This window comes from Abramis brama, assembly GCF_963993115.1.
Source record: "Abramis brama genome assembly, chromosome: 7".
NCBI lineage: Eukaryota > Metazoa > Chordata > Actinopteri > Cypriniformes > Leuciscidae > Abramis > Abramis brama.
Genome location: NC_139969.1, coordinates 37,049,516 through 37,067,706, shown reverse-complemented (window position 1 = coordinate 37,067,706; position 18,191 = coordinate 37,049,516). Strand labels below are relative to the sequence as shown.

The window sequence follows — 18,191 nt, the reverse complement described above, 5'->3', positions numbered from 1 at the left end:
ATAAATTTGCTACATTCCAGTTGAGCCGCTGCACGCTATGACATATCTGATGAAGGAAGACTGTCAGCCGATTGCACCAGAAAATGAAGATGATGAAGCTCGTCTTTAATCTGCTAAATTATGTTTTTTTGTGTGTGTGAATCATTCACGAGATTGAGATGACTGACAGTAATACCCGGCCATAGCAACGGTAGACATTTTCCAAAACAGATCGAACAAATCAGAAAAATACTTTCAATACAGTATTGCTTTCAATTAAAAAATAAACAATGAAAATGTAAAAGAAAAAGAAAATTAATTAAGTTTGAAAACCCATCGCACATTTCAAGGTATGAATAAAGTGTCGGGACAGTTTTATTTAAACAGGGTTGCATCGATTCGATAGAGTTTATTCCCTTTGTGATGCAAAATAAGAAACATTTTAAATTTATTGTCAAAGAAATTGCAGCTAAATTAAAAAATGAAAACAGTACAAAACGAAAAAAAAGTTCAAAGCAACATAAATTAAGAACAGGCGTTTTTCTTTGCCTCTCTCGCGCTGGATATTTTTTTAGTAAGTTTGGTCTCCCTCACTGCGCGCGGCGGGTCTTTCTCGAAATTAAGCATTTCAGCGTAAAAAACACCATACAGCTGATAATACTGTATATGTCGCTGTGTGTCATCCACACAAATCACGAAAGAAAAAACTGTAACAAATAGCTTTTGTTCCTTCAAAGATACAACATGCCTTGCTGAATTCACCTTACAATAAAACGAGGTGGGTCGCGAATTAAATAGCTCTGTATCTGCTAAATTGAAATTGTGTGTGGAAAACCTTTAAATACAATCAATAAAACTACAATATATAATTTAATAAGATATAGGGCCTACTGTACATAGGCTATGGACTTTTGGAGATTTTGAGATTAAACCTTAAAATAACTTTGCCTTTGCCTGCTCATCAGGCTGGCTCCGACACTCTCCATATGAAAGACGGAACATTAACACCTCTGTCCTGCACCCCCACGATAAAGCAACTATTGCCTTCTCCAAACCCCCCACAGGCCAGCTGAGTTTGCAAAACAAAACAAAGAGTTTGCCACTCGTTGTGGTGTGCCAAAACACTTCATTATAAACTTCAATATTTCATTCAAAACAATCTCAAAACGCTTTGTGACATTTTGAAAAGCCGTGGATGCATTACTGCCACTGGAACCATGAACGCAAATACTGGTTCTGATTTTATTGTTTGTCGTTTAAACGTCATATATATATATATATATATATATATATATATATATATATATATATATATATATATATATATATAGGCCTATATATTAACAGAACTGCTTTTGAAATTACGATTGGAATTATTATAGGCTACAGAAGTAAAGTCATTGTATAATATTTGTTCCTTAGTGTAAAATGGAAATGCATGGTGATTTTATTTTGTAAATAGGCTATAAGCAAAAAACTATGTTTTAGAACTAGACAAATCTCTCTGCATCAACAATAGACTATAAAATGCATTAATAGGCTAATATAAAAATATCAATAGTCTAAGTTAGTTCGGGATTCGATCCCGTGTCATCTAAATGATCATAACGTAAGTTCAACCACTCGGCCACGATTCACTCGTTGCGACATGGCCTAATGTTCCAGTGTGTGTTCGCTCACACGAGCGAGAAGCGCTCTTCATTCAAATGAACGCGCCGCCGCGTTTGTCGAACACTAATTCAACATGCCAGAATAAAACCTGGCTTTGGAACAATGCATAGCGCCACTCGTCGTGGTCTGTGCCAAAAAATTATAATAATTTAGTTTCATTTATTTCAGTGTTAGTGTTTGAGTTAAAAAAATCCTCTACAAATTATATTAACACAAAGTCGGCTGTAAGAGTCCTTTATAGGCTAAGTAAAAAGCAAAGGGCTTACAGTCTTAACATTTAGGCTACTTTGCTTAAATTCGATACATTTATTTTCAGTAGGGCCTAATAAATTTGTAGGGATGTAATTTCAGTATGCTTTACCAACGCTATGTATTCAATTAAAGTTCCAAGAGGTCTGTTATATATTTCCTTCCCAGCTGACACTAATATGCAAGTGCACAGCAAAAATCACAACTTGTGCTTGCTGCGAACGCAACTTATTTAAGGTGTCTCAACTGTACACAGTCTACCCTACAGTGTGAATTCGTTACAAGGTTTCATTTAATTATTTTTTTTCCATCTATGTTGAATATGAAAAGTGAACAGCACGAGTAGCCTAAGATAGGATGCATTGGGCTATATCGAGAGATGGATATGGAGTGGGTCAGACATGATTTTGACCACTTCATTAAAGTCCGCGTGAACCGGAAGTTGCAAACGACTTTTCTCCAGTGCTGTGACGTATTTCCCAGTGAAAAGGAATATTGAACAGAGGGCAGGGTTTTACTCTAGCGCTCCTCCTCTCCATCTCTCGCTCATAGCAGACTAACGGTTTGAGGGGAGTGGTTAAGCGTTTCCCAAACCAAGCCGTCAAACATACGTCATCAGGGAAGGTCCTCCAATGCAGAGGGGAGGGGCATTTTCAGATTTTGATTAAAGATTACAAAGCCAAAAAATTTTTTTGTGTGGATTGACTTGCATGGATGAATTGTTCACCACAAAACTAACAATTTAGGCAAACAAAGTAAATATGGTCAATTTTGAATTCATGTGGACTTTAAGTTTTGTTCAGTAGAAAACCTTTCTTTAAAGTGAATTTCGTTTTCTATAAATTGTATCTTAATTTTAACCAATTTTTCATCAACCAATTGCCTGTAAGTTGCCTATAACTCTTATAAGTAAGAGAAGCAAATATAACAGACACTAATCATGGAGGCGCCCGCGCGGTCACTTGCGTTGCACGTCAGCTGGAGCGCATCTCATCCTAACTTAACGAAACTCAGCGTATGCCTCACACAGACATGATAAATACATCAAATACACAAAGCTTGAAATGCCTTCAAACGAAATAATTCAAAACGAAAAGAAAAGGCTACTCTCTGATAATCAGATTATGTCTTTATGTGCATTTATCTCTAGGTGCGTTCACTACAAATATGGCGATCGTCAAGAAAACACTAGTTTATTGATAAAAATCAATGCACGCATCACCGGATTTAAATACACATCTTGCTTGTTGCACGCACACATATTATGTCGACAAAACGATATTATGATATAACGAAATATTATGTTGAAATAACATTATTATTAATAATACATCTTTTAGAATATTTGATTAAATGCTGATTGTTGCGCTTGTTCAATTTAATAAAATTAAAACTTTAATTGTGATAATTCAAATAGGCCTAATTGAAAATTAAATATTTAGTGGCCAAGTTTTGCTAATTTATTATATAGGCTATTATATGCCTATTGCCTATATTAAGTAGGTCATATTAAGACAAGGCATATATTAAGTTATTTGAGCTGTTATGAGAAAAAAAAAATATAACGAAATCTAAATTCTAAATCTAATAAATCAAAAAAAAAAATTCTAACGCCAATTCAACATGCCAGAATAAAACCTGATTTTTGAACAATGCGTAACGCCACTCGGCCTGGTGTGCCAAAACACTACATTTTAAACTTCAATGTTTAATTCAAAACAATCTCAAAACGCGTTGTGACATTTTTTTAAAGCAGTAGCCAAGCCAATATAGATTAAGGGCATTGAAACCAGGATCTTAACTAAAACGCGTTCCGCGTAATCTCTCAAAATTTATGCCACACTACTCCATGTATTTTTTTTTTTAAGGACTGCTTTTGAAATCACTATAAATTACTATGCAATTGTATCGCTCACGAGAGCTCTTCATTTATCTAATTCCTCAATAGAATAGTAAAAATATTCAGCGTCATTGCTCCTAATATCGTTTCTATTTTTAACTTTTGATTCTATTTTTTCAGTTCTAAAATTGATTCTATCTTTAGTTCTATTCTGTTGTAGTCTTATAGGCCTATTTATATATATGAAAAATATGCCTATTAGGCTTAGGGTTTTATATTTAACCCACTTACATTTTAAAATACGGCAATTGCTGCTGATTTGCACAATGTCCCTTTGCGCCACCTGGCGGTCATTTCGGGAACGACTTTGAAATGCGGCTGGTTTATTTTCGCCGCGGTGATTTCGCCGCGGCGGCTGGCGCGGCGGTAATAGGCATTCTGGTTGGGCACCATCTGTATATATATATATATATATATATATAAGGGATAACTCTATCTATCGATCTGCGCTCGATTGCTCTTCCTTCATCCTCCAACTACCCGGATGTCTGTCACAGTAACTTGAAATTGAATTTGGTGATCTGAATCTGAATTGTGAGAACTGGAATGTGAGGATATATAGAGAGTTGAATTTTCAGTGAGGATCAAATTGTATTGGACTTCAGTTCCAAACAAATAAATTCAATTTCAAATTATACAATTCAAATTCAGTTTTTCAATGCAATTATTTAAATTAAACAATACAATTTCAAATTATGTGATTCAAATTCAGTTTTTCAATGCAATTATTCAAGTTTAGCATGTCTGTACTGAAAGGTTTGATGAAGGGCTGTAGAATGCCCCAAACAATCACAAAATAACACCAGAAATTTGCAGTATTTTTCCTTTATTAACTGAAAGTAACGGCGTGGCGTGTCACACGTCTGTAGCGTAAAAGCAGAGGCTGACAATCACGCGAAATCGGGGAGAAATGTTTGTATGCTATCAAGCTGTGAATTACAAGGAGTTCTTCGTGAATATGTATCTGCATATTTACTTGTATGCTCTGATTTGATTTTTGATTCATACCAAGATGAAATTAGCTAGAAAACCTCGCTCATTTAAGAACGTGCATTTATTGCATGGATAGAGCAAGAACATAATGTAGGCAAAGTGTTTAAAATGCATATGCATAGTTCAGTTGAAACCTTGCCCTCTTTGGCTTGCTGTTACTGTAATACTGTTAAACTGAATGAACGAGGCGAACTGTCTGGGGCCATTCACATAGGACGCGTTTTTGCTGTTTAAAAAGCGAGACGCAATTCAGTGCAGGCCTAGAGATGAGTTTTTTTAAAGTTATTTTAACTTGAGTGCCGCGTTTTAGAAAGCCGCGTCATGCACGATAGAGCATCACAGTCCCGCCCACAGCCCGAGAGAGCTTAGGTGCTGGAAGTAAATTTCCCATTCATTTCTCCCATTGACGTTTTGGAAAAATCCGTATCTAAAGAGTTTTAGAGCATATCTGAGGATAACCAGCTACGGCTGAACTCATAAGCATACAACATATCATTTCGAGTGAAAAAACGAAGAGAAAATCCAAAAAAAGTCAAAGGTACAAGACTGTGTACATATTTTCATTTCCGAGCGAAGGAACTACTCATCCCATAAACCACCGCGCCTCACTGAAGTCGACTGAAGCCACAACCGCGAATTTAAGAGCCTTTTGAGCGACTTTCAAATCTGACGACAGTCACGCGAACTTTTTCCTCCAGTGAATTTTATATAGTGAATGTGCAGTTAATAGCAGTTCTTTCAGTAGTAATCGTGTAAATAATAGTGTTTTATATAGGTATTGTGTATTGAATTTTATATTTATCATCGTGTATTTTATCATGTATTTTATATTGTGCGTGTGTGAAAGCGGTTAACGATAACGTTAGCCTATGTTAAGACAGGATAGGTGGGTTAGGCTGCCTAGCCTACTTTACAATTATTTGTAATGTCTAGCATGTTGTGTTGTGTGTGGACGTGTTTATGAAACTACTGGTAGCCAGGTCACGCTCTTAGACCAACCGCCTGCGAGGGTGGGAGGAAAATGAAAAGACTGGCTGGGAGTCGGATAGCAAGGCTGGTGGACCACGGCTCACGGGTGCAGATCTGGCGGTCCGCGGCGTTCTGCTCATCAGTTTCAGCGGCCCACGGGCAGGTTGCTGACAAATGCCTCAACAATTTCCTACTTGTGGTCCATGCTCATTTTATTCATGAAGTTATAGTTCATCCTTAATTTTAATAACATTTAATGTATTTTCTTAATATCCACAACAAGTGAAAATTAAAAAGTGATGGTCAGCAAACCAGAAAGTGCACCACGCCACCGGTCTGATGCATGGACCGGTGCATGGTCTGCTCTTGGACCACCATCATATTCAGTTTATTAACTTGCCATGAATTATTACACAAATGTTCAGTAAATGCATGAAGAGGTATGCCTAGGCTAAATATTGTTTTGACAGTGACATCATAAAATGCTTGATATGACTCATACCATATGAAGGCTACAGTAGCCTAGCTAAAGTGAACGATAATGCTAACTAACGTTACCAACCTCACTACATGACCCGATTTGAAGTGGTTTTCACCCCTTTGAACACTTTTGTTTTCCTCCTTGAAAAAAGCCATCATGGCAGCCAAGGAGATCATGATTGCACTGATAAGTCTACCGTGCAAAAACGCAACACAGGGTTTTTTTTTTAAAATTTATTTTTATTATTATTTTTTTATTAATGATCTTCAGTCTTCACGGACCTTCGCGGGGTTTAACCAGACAGTTACACGAGTTCCACCAATCAGATGCATCACTGTGGGATTGTGGGATTGTTCAGGATTGTGGGTAATGAAGTACTTATCCAAGACATCGCGAATAAAAGGCATTTATCTCAAAACAAGGTTAGTGCCCCATGAACTTTTGGCGTTTATATGAGCATATACAATTTCTTAGTACAGCCGTAGCTGGTTTTAAGTCTACCATGTATGGTTACGTTTTTATGGCTTATACCCCAACTGTCAATGGAGAAATTGTATTGAATTCTTACTTCCGGCACTGGCTGTGGGTGGGACTGTGATGCTCTATTGATACTACACAAGTATGGAAGCGAGATCTATCATTGCATTACCCCCCCAACTGTGTCACGCAGAAGTCGCTCATCAACAATCACGCCACCGGCCTCGCGCCGTTCTCTCACAGCCCTCAGCCTCGTCCTGCTCGCCAACATTTCCTAATCTCATTGTGGATCTGCATTCAAAATTGTTTATTTATTTATTTTACTGGACATTTTCTATATAATGCATTTATATAGCAAAAAAAATTAAAATAAATACATACTGTATCTGACTAACCACAAATGTGGCTATGGCTGCGTTTACACTTGGCCTTAAAGGGTCATGAAACCCTAAACCAAAATTTCTGAGATTTTAACAGAGGTGTGTGTGTTGAACACCATTGAAGACAATGTTAGCATCTGTTAGATTTAATAGTAGGGGGAAAATGGTTAAATTTTAGTTTTTATACGCTATTTTCGTCTTCTGGGTTTAAAATCTTCATTGTGTCCAGGTCACAGGCTGTGACGTGGCAGAGCACTATAGTACTTTGATGACTCATCGGTGTCTCATGATTATTAATGAGACTGAGTTTTTTATCCAATGAGAAGACACTTTCTCTTAATTATTCATGACACCATGTGGAACTTTCCAATGACAGACATGTCAAACTATGATATCGCGTAGTAGATGAGAGAGGTAATGATGGGACGCGCGTTTGTTTTCGTGGTGCAAAAGTTCCAGTGCATCTTTCCCCGCGATGCTGCCCGGGATGGACTCTGACTGCGGGCGGCTGGTTGGCCATCAACCACGGACACATCTAAACTATGTGTGTGTGTAGCAACCATTCAACGGGAGAATGGTGGACTTCGGCCTTGTACACCAATGCAGGTTTCGTCTTGCGAGTGATGCGGTCCCGAGGACTTTTCTATCGCTTCAGAGGTGTGTGTGTGTGTGTGTGTGTGTGTGTATGTGTGTGTCTAAAATGTAACCCTGACCGTTTTACTTGCCTTCTGTTAAATCACTCGTTATTAAAATTTAGATATGTCGATAATACCTCAGTTGTATGGAACGTATGCTTAATTTGTGCAAATTTCTATGTCACTATCTTTATTATGTGGGTTTAGGGGGCACGTAGATCTAGGATATGTAGACTACTGAACTTTTTTTTTTTTAAGCGAATTTTTTTTATTTTCAAATATATGCATTTATAGTGTGTATATAAACAAATATATATTTTATAATGACATAATTATACATATACATGTGCATTTATATGTTTTAAATACAATTATAAGGTGTCAGTGTATTTCATTAGACTATAACTTTGCCAGCTATAAAAAAATCTAGCATTTCCTCACGTTTTACCACTGATTTTTAGTGACAGTCAGTGACAGTCGATGACAGTCGATGACAGCCCCCCCTCCCCTCCAAAATGTGTGTTCTTTACAGAAAATGAATGGTTCTGCAACTTTTGGGTGCGAAGGCAAACATTTCAGTATATTTGCGATGTAGGGGAGAGCCAACCAATCAGTTCGAAAACCAGTCAGTAACTGGTGTGACCACCATTTGCCTCACGCAGTGCAACACATCTCCTTCGCATAGAGTTGATCAGGTTGTTGATTGTGGCCTGTGGAATGTTGGTTCACTCCTCTTCAATGGCTGTGCGAAGTTGCTGGATATTGGCAGGACCTGGAACACGCTGTCGTATATGCCGATCCAGAGCATCCCAAACATGCTCAATGGGTGACATGTCCGGTGAGTATGCTGGCCATGCAAGAACTGAGATGTTTTCAGCTTCCAGGAGTTGTGTACAGATCCTTGCAACATGGGGCCGTGCATTATCATGCTGCAACATAAAGTGATGGTCGTGGATGAATGGCACAACAATAGGCCTCAGGATCTCGTTATGGTATCTCTGTGCATTCAAAATGCCATCAATAAAATGCACCTGTGTTCATTGTCCATAACATACGCCTGCCCATACCATAACCCCACCGCCTGCAGTCAGGTCGAAAATCCTTTGGAGACGGCTTATGGTAGAGAAATGAACACTCAATTCACGGGCAACAGCTCTGGTGGACATTCCTGTAGTCAGCATGCCAATTGCACGCTCCTTCAAAACTTGCGTCATCTGTGGCATTGTGCTGTGTGATAAAACTGCACATTTTAAAGTGGCCTTTTATTGTGGCCAGCCTAAGGTACACCTGTGCAATAATCATGCTGTCTAATCAGCATCTTGATATGCCACACCTGTGAGGTGGATGGATTATCTCGGCAAAGGAGAAGGGCTCACTAACCCAGATTTAGATAGATTTGTGAACAATATTTGAGAGAAATAGGCCTTTTGTGTACATAGAAAAAATCTTTGAGTTCAATGTATATTAATGACAGTGGGCGGGGTTTTGTGTGATGTCCACCAGTGAATGCAGACACGATGACTGGATTGCATTTACATTACACTGAGATCCGATCACAATGCGTCCTCGATTACCTCCGAACCTGGACACGCTGATCAGATAACATTCCGATTCCAAGCGATTTACACTTGTCTTTTCAATGTGGACAACATCCGGATACTCTGGGGGACTCGAGTCATATGACTTGACTCAAGTCTGACTCGAGTCACAAATTTAAGGACTTGAGACTTGCTTGACTAAATTAAGAAAATGACTTTACTTGACTTTGAATTGAGATCCAATGACTCAAGACTTGACTTGATTTGAACTGTATGACTCGAGAATGACTTTATATAAATTTTTATATAAATCATCGCAACATCAATTGATGAACAAAATTAAAGGTCCCGTATTATGCCCCTTTTCACAAGATGTAAAATAAGTCTCTGATGTCCCCAGAGTGTGTATGTGAAGTTTCAGCTCAAAATACCCAACAGATCATTTTTTACAGCATGTTTAAATTGTCATTTTTTGGGGCTCAGAAAAACGCGCTGTTTTAGTGTGTGCCCTTTAAATGCAAATAAGCTGCTGCTGCACGGCACAGGGGGCGGAGCTTCATGAGCTCGCGCTCAGTCTCTCAGGACAATTTCATCTCACAGAATGATGATAATATCAGAAACTCTCAGTAACGGTGTTCATTTCGAGTCGGACAATAATGCCTACAGAGTCAGAGTGCTGTATAGAGATGAAACAGGTATAGTTTAGTAGTTTAATTACGGTTATTATAACGTATTTGTCATCTGCTTGTATGTATCCATTATTTATTAATAGCCTACAAGTCTGCTGTTTCGGACCAGGTCCGAATGATGATCAAACATATACTGATGAGTTTAATAAAGTTTATTGTACATCACACAAAAGATGAAGCGTCAGTTTTACTTCAGAAAATCACCGTAAGAGCTGAGTAAACACAGTAAGTTATAAGAAGTGCGCAAGTACATAAACGAATTTCGGTAGAGTTGAGGGAGCATTCCTGTGGGCGGAGGTTAGTCAAAAAACTGTTCTAGTGACGTCATTAAAGAAGGAAGTAGAGGGATGTAGTCCAAACGGGCCGTTCGATGTAGGCGACTTCTGTTAAATAAAATATCTCGCTTGGCATTGAACTTTGAGCTTTATAATTTTACAGATATTATTTATACTCTAACAACAACATTACACACTAACTAAAGTTTGAAACATGGGATCACAAAGAACGGGACCTTTAAAGCAACGGAACTATTGACGCCACTCATCAGATTCTGCACGATTGCGTGATGCTGCACAAGCCCAGAAAAACATATATCGCGGTGAGCGCGCTAAATACAAAAACATCTCCCATCATCGTTTCTTTTTGGATATAAACACTAGAAATTGACCATATTCATACAAGAAGATTTGCTGTACGCATAATAACTGGCAAAGGATATCGTACACGACCATCACAACCTCGAACTTCATTTTCCACGTCTAAAAGTAAGCTATGGCTTGTTTAACTTGTTTGTTATAGTTAATTTGACTAACGTTAAATCTAGAGAGAATAGTGGTCAAAACAGCATGCCTCTTTATACAAAATTATGTTTTCAAATGTAGCTTAAGGCTGTCAATAGATTCAAATGATTATTAATGATTGCATGTTTTTGTATAACATGCATAAATTCACACAGACATTTGCCACAGTTATTTCAAATCATGCTGTAAAGCCAAATATGTCGCTCTTTCCAATGACGAAAAACAACATAGAAAACTGTTAATGATGTTTTGTCGTTTTTTATGTTTCTCTTGAAGCAGGGTCAGATGTTATCAGGGGGTTGGGGGGCAAAATGCCAGCAGAATTAATATGCACCCAAAATTCAGATGTGGTGGAAAAAATGGCCCTAATATGAGTTATTTTTATATTTCTAACATATGATATTAAAAAATATTTCCAGAATATTGGTGCGATTGCAAATGTAATAATGATTTTATACAACAGTTCAGTAAACAAAGAGCGAATATTGTGATGTGACATTTTAGACGTAATATTGTAAATTGTGGCGAGCAGGACGAGGCCGAGGGCCGTGAGAGAGCGGCACGAGGCCGGTGGCGTGATTACTCTGATGAGCGACACCTGTGAGACGCACCGGTCTCGTATCTCTCACGGAGGAGTGGAAGCATAAAGGAGGAGCGACGACAGGCCTGAACTTATGTTGTGTTTTTGTTTCTGTTTCGTGTGGCCAGCACGTGAGGGGCTGCTGGCTTTTACTTTCATTTTGTATTTGTTTTATTTTGTTATTAAAATCTTTGAATGTTCGCCGGTTCCCGCCTCCTTCTTCCCATAACAACATACCTCGTTACACTGGTGCCGAAACCCGTGAAGAAGGAGGAACGCGCTGTCAAAGAGCCCTCGCCACTGTGGGGAATCCGCGGTGCCATCGAGCATGGTGAGCAGAGTCCGTCGCCATGGACGCTCGAGGCGGTGCGCTGGAGTGAGTTGCCGGGGGGATGGACGAGCTCACTGCCGGCCGCCTGGGTGCTGGAGGGACGGCTGCCGTCCATGAGGGAGCGGAGGAGTCGCCGCCGTTCGCCGTGGGCCGGAGCCTGCTGTCGTCCGCCATGATGGGGAGGAGCAGGGAACGGGGGACTCCGTCTGCCCGTATCCAGAGGAGCCGTCCAACAGGCGGCGGAGGAGCTTCGTGCCGTCCACCGAGGGCTATCCAGCGCCACCGCCAGGCACCGCGGAGAAGATCACCCAGCTGGTGCAGGGCCAGATGGCAGCGTGTTGTGGGAACCGGACCAAGAATTTTTTTTTCTTTTTTTTTCTCCTCTCTCCCCTCTCTCGTCTCTGTCGCTCCTCATGCTTCCGTCTCCTTTTCTCGCGCCTCGTCTGTCCATACCCCCAGGTACCGCAGCCGCCATGTCCGGTCTCCCCGGAGGAGGGGGAGGGGGGGAGTAGAGCGCAGTCTCGTGGGTACCCCCCGGCCTGCGAGGGGCGATGGGGGTATGTGGCGAGCAGGACGAGGCCGAGGGCCGTGAGAGAGCGGCACGAGGCCGGTGGTGTGATTACTCTGATGAGCGACACCTGAGAGACGCACCGGTCTCGTATCTCTCACGGAGGAGCGGAAGCATAAAGGAGGAGCGACGACAGTGAAGAGCGAGAGAGGACAGGCCTGAACTTATGTTGTGTTTTTGTTTCTGTTTCGTGTGGCCAGCAGTCGTCCGTGAGGGGCTGCTGGCTTTTACTTTCATTTTGTATTTGTTTTATTTTGTTATTAAAATCTTTGAATGTTCGCCGGTTCCCGCCTCCTTCTTCCCATAACAACATACCTCGTTACACTGGTGCCGAAACCCGTGAAGGAGGAGGAACGCGCTGTCAAAGAGCCCTCGCCACTGTGGGGAATCCGCGGTGCCATCGAGCATGGTGAGCAGAGTCCGTCGCCATGGACGCTCGAGGCGGTGCGCTGGAGTGAGTTGCCGGGGGGATGGACGAGCTCACTGCCGGCCGCCTGGGTGCTGGAGGGGCGGCTGCCGTCCATGAGGGAGTGGAGGAGTCGCCGCCGTTCGCCGTGGGCCGGAGCCTGCTGTCGTCCGCCATGATGGGGAGGAGCAGGGAACGGGGGACTCCGTCTGCCCGTATCCAGAGGAGCCGTCGCCGTCCAACAGGCGGCGGAGGAGCTTCGTGCCGTCCACCGAGGGCTATCCAGCGCCACCGCCAGGCACCGCGGAGAAGATCACCCAGCTGGTGCAGGGCCAGATGGCAGCGCGTTGTGGGAACCGGACCAATAATTTTTTTTTCTTTTTTTTTCCTCCTCTCTCCCCTCTCTCATCTCTGTTGCACCTCATGCTTCCGTCTCCTTTTCTCGCGCCTCGTCTGTCCATACCCCCAGGTACCGCAGCCGCCATGTCCGGTCTCCCCGGAGGAGGGGGAGGGGGGGAGTAGAGTGCAGTCTCGTGGGTACCCCCCGGCCTGCGAGGGGCGATGGGGGTATGTGGCAAGCAGGACGAGGCCGAGGGCCGTGAGAGAGCGGCACGAGGCCGGTGGTGTGATTACTCTGATGAGCGACACCTGAGAGACGCACCGGTCTCGTATCTCTCACGGAGGAGCGGAAGCATAAAGGAGGAGCGACGACAGTGAAGAGCGAGAGAGGACAGGCCTGAACTTATGTTGTGTTTTTGTTTCTGTTTCGTGTGGCCAGTAGTCGTCCGTGAGGGGCTGCTGGCTTTTACTTTCATTTTGTATTTGTTTTATTTTGTTATTAAAATCTTTGAATGTTCGCCGGTTCCCGCCTCCTTCTTCCCATAACAACATACCTCGTCACATAAATATTCTCTGTTTTTGCTCTATTTCTACAATGACAATAGTTCCAAACAAGCCACAGAAAAAGAGTTATGCATATCTGAACAAATCCAGGGTTTTTGTGATTCAGTGACCTGAGGTCTGTTGCACAAAAGTAGAATTAAGACATCCGGGATAAATGACTCAGCTGAGCTCAATGAAGCCAAAACATGTGCGTCCAGGCTTAATTGGTTGCACAAAGACCAAGCCAGGATGAGCAGACACGGATTCATTAAGCCAGGTGAAACCAATCCTGGATAGGTGCGCGCTCACGGCTCACTCAAATAGACCCCGCCACAGATCACAGATTAACTGATTTACCATGGCAACTAGAGCCGCGTACTTTTCCCCGTCGGAAGCACAAATCCTCATGGAGGCATACGAGGAGGTAAAAGATATAATTAAGAAGAAAGGCAACACCGCCACAGTGATAAAGCAAAGAGAAAAAGCGTGGCAAAGTATTGCAGACCGCCTGAATGCGTAAGTAGTGCACAGTTACACAATCACCGCTCCGCTGAAACATCACAATTACAATTCAAATATTTAATTCACATCTCCAAAAACGCAGTTGTACTGTAATTATGAAACGGTTAAATTTTTAATTGAAATGCACTGCAGATATGAGTGAAATTGTGTAAAGTAACTCCATCACACTGTATAAAGCTATGATAAATTATTATTAAAGCCTTACATTATTATTTAACGTTACTACGCTCAGTACGGTTTAATCTTAGCCGTTGTACTCTGCTTCTTATGTTGTCCACCGTTTTTTTTTGTGTTTCTCCTGCTTTTATTAATGTAAAGCTGCTTTGACAGAATGAAACAATTGTGAAAAGTGCTATATAAATAAAATTTAATTGAATAAATAGATGAGCTATAATAATAATCACTTTAATTTATATAGCGCCTTTCAAAGGACCCAAGGTCGGTTGCTCACTGCACTGCAAAAATGTCTTTCTTACTTAGTATTTTTGTCTTGTTTTCAGTAAAAAAAAAATATCAAAAAAAAATCTTAAATATTTTCTTGAGCAAAATTACCTAGGAAAATAAGCAAAAAAATCTGCCAGTGAAACAAGAGAACTTTTCTAAAATTAAGTGTTTATGGAAAAAGTAAACTTATTTCAAGAGAATTTTTCTTATTATATTGACAGATTTTTTATTTTTTTTGCTTGTTTTAAGCACACATTTACTTAAAGTTTATATTTTTTGTCTAAACTATACTTATTTTGCTAGGTCATTTAGCAAATCAAGAAAATACATCTTTATTTAAGATTTTTTTTTGTTGATATTTTTACTGAAAACAAGACAAAAATACCAAGTCATTTTTTGCAGTGTGACTCCATTAAATGTTCTTGTGATAAAGAATGTGTGTGTGTGTGTGTGTGTGTGTGTGTGTGTGTGTGCGTGTGATGTAGATTAAACATGAACGGGCCAAAACGGACATGGCAGCAGGTCAAAATCAAATACAAGAACATTCTGCAGAATGGTATGGTCCCTGACTAATATTTAACAAAGCACAAGCATATATTGTACCCAGAAGGTGCCTGCTCACACATTGTCTGTACTGTTTTAGCAGTGAAAAAGAATACCCACAGACAAGGCACGGGTGGTGGGTCACCAAAGGCTGACCTTACCCCAGCAGAGGACATGGCCTTGGAGCTAAATAAAGGCAGGCCCGTCTTAGAGGGGATCCCTGGGGGGAAAGAGACGAGCATAGGTTCCTCCCAAGATGCCACCCGCTTCATTCAAGGTATGTCCTTCCATCTCTACATGGGATACAACCACATTCATATTGAATCAATTTGGACTGTCTGACTTTGGTTTACCTATTGCCTTGCAGTGTCTGGCAGCACTGTGTTCCTGTTAGAGCCACCAGCACAAGCACCAGACGATGCTGATCCAGTGAGTACTCCATCAAAGGCATACTGTAGGCCTGGCATGTCTTGTCTACTAGCTTCAATATGAATCCGATTAAATGTGATAGGGTGAAAGCCCCAGTGCAGCAGCAACAGCACATGATGGAGACGATGATGAGGAGGAGACCATCTCTCTGGATTCCAGAAGGCATGAGGTATCATGTTAAGACTGTGAAAGTACTATTTACTCTACAATGGTGAGGAGTCCTCATCAAAATCAAAAAATCTAATTTCTTTTACAGGACCCAGATGCTATACAGTGGGAAAACCAGCCTGGCAACATAGTGCGTATTAATAAAAGGACACCACATCCTGCCAAATTCCAGCTGCGCTAATTGTATTGTGTTCACAGAGCTCACAAGCTATCAGAAAGTTGTATGGCAACCACCTCCGGCGCCAAATAGAACTGGCAGACATAGACATTCAGTACAAGAAGAAAAAGATGGAAAATCTTGCACTGGAGTCCGAAATAAAAAAGAGGACAATTAGGAAACTGGACCTTGAAATAAAAAAACTTGAGAGGGAGGTGAGATATGCCTTCAATGTACACTGTATGCTAACTGTAACACAAATGTATTAATCATTATTTTTCTTTCCTCCCCCAGCTCCAAGAAGATGACACAGCTCAAAATAAAAATTAGGTATATTCTCGTAAAGTCAAGTGAGCCATGACATATGAGCTCTTATTGTGAGCACACAGGACGGTGGCATCTTTCTAAGGTTTTTTTTATTTTCCCAGCAATCAGTACAACCAAGTCATCGTTATAAGGCACCGGCCTCTTTTGCCCACCCCCCCAGCACCAGGTGTGGCCACTAGCCTATATGAAGGCCCAAAATTGTGTGTTCCTTTCTGCTCTGACAATGGCATGCCCATTCTTGCGAGATGTGGTGGATGAAGAAGCACTTGTGCTGAGGAGAGCCTTCAGGCGAGAAAGGGTCTTCAGGGACCGGTTGGACCCACTGGCCTTCCCTGATGACCATCTATATGAAAGATACAGGTTTTCTGCAGATGGCATCAGGTATCTATGCAGACTACTGGGTCCCAGGATTAAGCACCGCACTGCACGGAGCCATGCACTGAGTGTGGAGCAAATGGTTTGTGTGGCCTTGCGCTTTTTTGCTAGTGGAGCCTTCCTGTACTCAGTGGGGGATGCAGAACAGCTGAACAAGGCCACAATTTGCCGCACAATAAGGAGTGTGTGTCTGGCTATCAAAGCATTAGCAGATGTCTTCATCTCCTTCCCTGGCCACAGAAGACTCTGTGACATCAAAGAGGAGTTCTATAGGATTGCAGGTAAGAGGATCTACAAATTACAGGACAACTGTTAACACATAGTAGGATACTCATTACTTTGTGTGACAGGTTTCCCCAATGTCATTGGTGCAGTGGACTGCACACACATAAGGATAAAAGCCCCCTCAGGTGCCCATGAGGCCGATTTTGTGAATAGGAAATCCTTTCACAGCATTAATGTTCAGGTGAACATAACTTTTTGATATTGTCCATTGACGAACACTCTGCATTGCCAGTGATGTGCATTGATTGGTGTAATATTCCTCATCTTATGATTTCAGATGGTCTGCAATGCTGACTGTGTGATCAGCAATGTTGTGGCAAAATGGCCTGGCTCAGTCCATGACTCCAGAATCTTTCGGGACTCTGAAATCTATCAGTGCCTATCACAAGGTAAGCCACACAACCCCTATTTATAACCATCATGGCTGTGTCAAGAATATCACTGTGTTTATGAGGTAGTAATGATGAGATTTTGTGTTGACAGGTGAATTCTCTGGTGTGTTGCTGGGAGACAGGGGGTATGGCTGCCAGCCTTTTCTCCTGACACCTTTCACAGACCCCCAGGAAGCACAGCAGGCCTACAACCATGCCCATGCCAGGACCAGGGCCAGAGTTGAAATGACCTTTGGCCTCCTGAAGGCACGCTTTCACTGCCTTCACAAATTAAGGGTCAGCCCTGTTAGGGCATGTGATATTACTGTGGCTTGTGCTGTCCTCCACAATGTGGCCTGCCTGAGGAAGGAGAGGGCCCCCAGAGTGCCACCAGCCATGGACTGGGACAATCCGGCAATCTTCCCTGATGACGACAGTGGTCGGCTGCTGAGGGACCAATATGTGTTGAATTATTTTAGTTAGTATGTGTGCTTTCAATTTTGGTTAAATATGTCCTGCGGTGGCAGAGGAATTTGGGTTTTTTTGGGTTCGTTTTTTTACGAATTTGGCCTCTTATGATGTTTGTGCGGTATACTGTGTGTAATACAAGGCTGCAGGGAGGCTACTGCATCCATTCATTTGTCTGTTCAGTTGATGTGTATGGATTTGTCCTGCATTTATTTTAGTGTGCAGACATGCAGGGTGTGTTATATACAGACCTTTGAATGTGTATGTATCATTTTGTATAATATGCTTTGATTCTGTGCTTTCCATCTTGTAGAGTCACTGTGACTTCAGTTTCGAAAGGAGCTGATGGTTTACCTGCTTTGTTTTGTCCTTATTCAATAAAGGAACATAATGTTACACATTGTGTTTTTATATTCATATGGAATGTGTATTTGTGTATTTGTTTATATGACAGAGTACTAGGGCCACACTGAGGAAAAAGGATAGTCATAAATTTATGAGGCTGGTTCTTTCTGCAGAAAAGCTACATATTCTTTTTACAGTTTTGATACTTATGACAATGTGATACTTAATA

General features: G+C 41.4%; 2 protein-coding genes across 3 annotated transcripts; both read left to right on the top strand.

The window, feature by feature from the left end:
• The first annotated feature begins 11,596 nt into the window (after positions 1-11,596).
• Positions 11,597-16,354, top strand: LOC311086617 (uncharacterized protein). Of its 2 annotated transcripts, XM_084119588.1 has the most exons (9): positions 11,597-14,044; positions 14,980-15,050; positions 15,138-15,314; positions 15,405-15,466; positions 15,549-15,635; positions 15,723-15,764; positions 15,833-16,006; positions 16,086-16,121; positions 16,220-16,354. In XM_084119588.1, the coding sequence occupies exons 1-8, from the start codon at positions 13,887-13,889 to the stop codon at positions 16,119-16,121; spliced, it is 807 nt and encodes a 268-aa protein (XP_083975714.1). In that variant the 5' UTR covers positions 11,597-13,886; the 3' UTR covers positions 16,220-16,354. The 2 variants fall into 2 exon arrangements, 1 of the variants encoding a protein (XP_083975714.1); XR_014607096.1 differs by having other exon boundaries at positions 11,599-14,044; positions 15,833-16,121; positions 16,220-16,333.
• LOC311086616 (putative nuclease HARBI1) lies at positions 16,303-18,034 on the top strand (the record flags this gene model as incomplete). The annotated part of the gene is made up of 4 exons (XM_084119587.1): positions 16,303-16,774; positions 16,844-16,959; positions 17,056-17,167; positions 17,262-18,034. The coding sequence occupies 4 exons, from the start codon at positions 16,303-16,305 to the stop codon at positions 17,630-17,632; spliced, it is 1,071 nt and encodes a 356-aa protein (XP_083975713.1). The 3' UTR covers positions 17,633-18,034.
• Between the last annotated feature and the right edge of the window lie 157 nt (positions 18,035-18,191).